Source organism: Lipotes vexillifer, unplaced genomic scaffold (genome assembly GCF_000442215.2).
Source record: "Lipotes vexillifer unplaced genomic scaffold, Lipotes_vexillifer_v1.1 scaffold450, whole genome shotgun sequence".
NCBI classification, from domain to species: domain Eukaryota; kingdom Metazoa; phylum Chordata; class Mammalia; order Artiodactyla; family Lipotidae; genus Lipotes; species Lipotes vexillifer.
This window is the reverse complement of record NW_006794180.1, coordinates 374,174-379,176: the sequence shown is the minus strand read 5'-3', so window position 1 is coordinate 379,176 and position 5,003 is coordinate 374,174. Positions and strand designations below refer to the sequence as shown.

At 38.4% G+C, this 5,003-nt stretch overlaps 1 protein-coding gene across 2 annotated transcripts in view; it reads left to right on the top strand.

Moving 5' to 3' along the window:
* Window positions 1–5,003, top strand: part of DNAJC2 (DnaJ heat shock protein family (Hsp40) member C2) — a 36,189-nt gene that overhangs the window by 21,049 nt on the left and 10,137 nt on the right. For both annotated transcript variants that reach the window (XM_007467054.1, XM_007467053.1), the window contains exons 4-7: window positions 727–825; window positions 2,102–2,243; window positions 3,697–3,777; window positions 4,660–4,725. In XM_007467054.1, the coding sequence (XP_007467116.1) occupies window positions 727–825; window positions 2,102–2,243; window positions 3,697–3,777; window positions 4,660–4,725 (388 nt within the window). The remainder of the gene's footprint in view (window positions 1–726; window positions 826–2,101; window positions 2,244–3,696; window positions 3,778–4,659; window positions 4,726–5,003) is intronic.

Here is a 5,003-nt window from a genome sequence, read left to right as displayed (position 1 = left end):
CGGCGGGTGAGCACACAAGCCTCTCGGGCTGGTGAGTGCCGGTCGGCACCGATCCTCTGTGCGGGAATCTCTCCGCTTTGCCCTCCGGACCCCTGTTGCTGTGCGCCCCTCCGCGGCTCCGAAGCTCCCCGCTCCGCCTCCCGCAATCTCTGCCCGCGAAGGGGCTCCTAGTGTGTGGAGACCTTTCCTCCTTCACAGCTCCCTCCCACTGGTGCAGGTGCCGTCCCTATTCTATTGTCTCTGTTTTTAATTAATTTTTTCTTTTGCCCTGCCCAGATACGTGGGGAGTTTCTTGCCTTTTGGGAGGTCTGAGGTCTTCTGCCAGCATTCAGTAGGTGTTGTGTAGGAGTTGTTCCACATGTAGATGTATTTCTGGTGTATTTGTGGGGAGGAAGGTGATCTCCGCGTCTTACTCCTCCGCCATCTTTCCACCCAAGCCCTATAGCTACATTTTTGAAAGCATATGCTTAAGGGGGAAAAAGTCTGTGTGGAAATACACCAAAATATGAACGGCACTTGTCTTTGGGTGCTGGCACTTTGGCCAGTTCTTACAATAATTATTTCAATTTCTCTGTAATTTCTGTTTAATAAGCATATATTTTACTGTAGGAGAAAATATTTTTTAAACTAATACTATGCTATTAGAAATGGCTCTATTTAGCTCATCTTTATTTTTAGCTTTGATGCCTAAAAGGACAAATTATCTAAATCTGACTTATTTTGTAGATAAAGCAATGGTTTTAAAACATCACCCAGACAAACGGAAAGCAGCTGGTGAACCAATAAAAGAAGGAGATAATGACTACTTCACTTGCATAACTAAAGGTAAGAAAACGCTCTAGAGTCAGAAATTTCCATTAGTGAAGATTATGTATTAATTGCTGGGATTAGGTGTCCTATGCGTATTGTACTTCATTTATACCATAACATTTAAAAACATCTTTAGTTAACATCTGGTTATTTCTGGTAATCTCCCCCAGAGCCTCACCGCACAAAGTGAGGCTCTCCTACCCAGCAGCATCAGCAACCCTGGTAGCTTGTCAGAACTGCAGCAGCTCAGGCTCTGCCCCAGACCTCCTGAATTGGAGTCTGCGTTTTAACAAGATTTTTCCAAGTGGTTCTTTTGAGAAGCGCATCCTAGAGTTAATTCTTATACCTGTTATGTTTAATAATGAGAATACTAAGATCTTTTCCCATTTCAGACACTTTGCGGGGCTACACTGTTCCTCAGACGTTTTGCTTATTTAAATGAAGAAGTTGAGGGCTTCCCTGGTGGCGCGGTGGTTGGGAGTCCGCCTGCCGATGCAGGGGACGCGGGTTCGTGCCCCGGTCCGGGAAGATCCCACGTGCCGCGGAGCGGCTGGGCCCGTGAGCCACGGCCGCTGAGCCTGCGCGTCCGGAGCCTGTGCTCCGCAACGGGAGAGGCCACAACAGTGAGAGGCCCGCGTACCGCAAAAAAAAAAAAAAAAAAAAGTTGATTTTATCCTAGTAAGGGACCCCCCCCCAGCCATCAATGGATATTTAAATAGCCATATCCTCATTAAGCAAATTAATAGAGGGAGCCACCATACCTAAATATTTCCTTAAATGTAATTTTACAGTTTGATGCTAATTTTTAAAAAATTGTATACACACCTTTCAAACTTATTCTTTGTTGGCCCACGCGTACATAGTGCTCAGGATGTCAAAGATCCTTTGATCTTTCACAGCCTTGGGATCTAACAGTCTTCTAGCTATTTCTTTTTCCTCAGAGTCATGCTTTCCTAAGGGTTGAGTGTTTCTGTACTTATATGGTTTGCCAAGTATGCTATTATAATGAAACTGCCCTTATTTTAAAAGCCGGTCGATGACTCCACTGATGAAATTTGATAAATAAACATCAGTATTATTAAAAAAAAAAAGCGGTTGAGTGTTTATTGTTTTGTCCTTTGCCTTCCAGAAGAGGTACTTAAAGAATTTCTTAAGTCCCATTGTGCTAGAGCTATTACCTAAATCCTCCCTTCCCCACAAGCACACAAAATTTTTAAATATGAAAAATAACTTTTTTTAAGAAAAAAAATGTAGCATTGTGGTGATGTGACCTTATGATTTTTTTCCTCAGCTTATGAAATGTTATCTGATCCAGTGAAAAGACGAGCATTTAACAGTGTAGATCCTACTTTTGATAACTCAGTTCCTTCTAAAAGTGAAGCAAAGGACAATTTCTTTGAAGTGTTTTCCCCAGTGTTTGAAAGGAATTCCAGGTGCGTTAAGGCATCCCCTTGTGATCATAATGCTCTATTGGCTGGCTTTTTTATTTTTTTATTTTTTAGAAAAATGAGCTTTAATTGAACTGAATGCAGAGGCTGGTTGTGCTCTGATGCCCTGTTGGTTGGCTTCTTGTAGTTCCAAGTTTCTGGTTTTTTCCTCTAGTAATAGCTAGTAATAGTTTTGTGTTTGTCCTCATCCTCTACAATATTGAGCGCCTCTGGTGAACTAATTTATTTTGCTCTCTAAATGGAAGTTCTTCCTTTCCTTAGTGAAATTACAACTCATGGGATGTTTTTCTTTTAAATTTCCTTTGGGGGAACGATGGTTGACTTTATGTAGTGTGATGCTGATACTTAGTGACAGTAATTTCCCATTCTTTCCTTCCCCTTTGTTAATGGTACACTGCTGCATTTGGCCCATTATCATTTAGGAAAGATTTTGTTCTATTTTTGAGCGTCTGATTATCATAAGGTTCTCTGCAAAGGATGATTTATATTTAAGATTAAAGCATATGTAATTTATTTCATTAAAATCAGTTTTTAAGTAGTGTGAACCAATAATCTACATTTTTTGGTTCCATCTGCATTGGAAGGTTTCCTGAGAGTGCATCTTAGTTGCGTATTGGAATCAGTTGGAGAGCTTGAACAGTTCCCGCTGCCTGGGTTCCACCTGGAGAAATTGTGATTTTAATTTAATTGGTTTGGAATGCCTGTAGGTTTTTTTAATGCTTCCAGGTGATTCTAATGGGCAGCTAAGTTTGAGAAGCACTTTGATTAGCGGTTTGATGCAGACTAATTATTTCCTCCACCCTTTCTCCTCACATTTGTTTTGTAACAGTGCTGAAAGTGGTTAAAAAAAAAAATATATATATATATAGTGTATTATATTTTTTTGTGGGATGGTTTCACAGAGTGGAAAAACACGGGTCAGTAGCAAACTCAGGGTCATTTTTAGAGATGGTGGGTGAAGTGCTGAACCTACAAGTCTGACTCTTAGGGGGAAAGTGGTGGCGTTGAGGGGGTGGAAATCTATTCCATCTGTGATTATTCACGTTTTTTAAAAGGCAAGGCCTACCGGTCGCTTCCGTACTGCCTGTTTAGGGGCAGGACTAAGTGAGCTTGAAAAGTGGGGTTAGAGCCTGTTTTTCCAGGCCAGCTTGGCAGCTGCTACAACCCTGTAATTTACAGAACTGAAGATAACCTGAGGGTTAGAATACTGTTCCATTGGTTTCTCCCCCTCACACCCCCCTCTCCCCTTGCCCTCCCTTTTATTGCACCTGCATTTTTCAGCACTGCACTGCTGATTTCCCAGTTCCATCTCTTAGTCATGGAGGACATAGGGGAGGGATATTGTAGGGGACTAGTAAAAACTGTTGTTTTAAATAAATCAGCTTGTTGAACTTTTTGTACAAAATGGTTTGAGTTTTTCTTTTTTTCAATATTTCAGATGGTCAAATAAAAAAAATGTCCCTAAACTTGGTGATATGAATTCATCATTTGAAGATGTAGATGCATTTTATTCTTTCTGGTGAGTGAATACACTGTTTCTCCCATGCTTTCATTTTTTAAGGAGGTAAGTATTCAATAAATGCTCGACTGACTTCTGTAAATTAATTGAGGGACGGGAAAATTGCAGAACCTTCAATGAACAAAAGCACTGTGTTTAGAAATCAAAAAGGTTTTCACAGAATGCTGTATTATCTCCTATGTAATATTTAGGCTTTTATGATTATTCTTTCAGTCTGTTTTCTGTTTATCATATTTCTAGATATCAAGCACACTGTAGCAGTAAAAAATGAAAAATAAGGAGTTATTTGAATCATTAAAAAATAATTTTTCATTTAGCTATTTCTTTAAGTACTTGAATATATGATGAAGACGATGTCTCTATAACTAATTCATTAATTTTTAATGCGCAGTATTCATTTTCCATTTTTATATTATGTGTGCTGTATTTTCTCATTAAGTATCTGGTAAATATGAAAACACAAAGTCACTGTAAGACAAAAATGACAAAATTTAGCTCTACAAACCAGATAAAGTAACCACTACTAGGTTCCCTTAAAACTTGACAGACTAGTGGCGGTGAAGGCAGGGAAAACTTTATCAAGTCCAAGGCAAGAGAGAAACCTAATATTCAGAAGAGATAGCAGGGAGCTGGGATTTTGTTTTAGGAGTGATGAGTATTTTAGACTTTCATACCAAATACAGTGTCATTTTAAAAAGAAGAAGAAAAAGACTTGGGTATAGTGCTAGTTCAGTATCAAAAGAGAGGGGAGGGATCTATTAAAACAAACTCATCCACTTATCATTAAAGTTTCTTAAAATTATATGCACCTAACTTAATTTTAAAAGGAAGTTTTTTTTCATTTGTTTTGGCTTGATTTTACTTTATTTCTGTTTATATTAGGTATAATTTTGATTCTTGGAGAGAATTCTCTTATTTAGATGAAGAAGAAAAAGAAAAAGCAGAATGGTATGTATGTAAATCATTAATAAAGGAAGATGTTTGTTTGGTTCTTTGGTATTTGTGATGATGTAAAAATATACCACATATATTTTCTTTTGCATTTTCTCTGTGTATTCGTTTTAAATGAGTTTTTTTGATATTTTGAGATCCTATCTCACAAGTTAAGCTTGATAGTGCCAGATCAATAGTTGGTTATAAAGCTTAAGAAATTGCCAAGGAATGTAATTGTCAGTAAAGCTCAAGTCAGCAAATTCTTTTTCTTCCAGTTGCTTAACCAGTTTTAT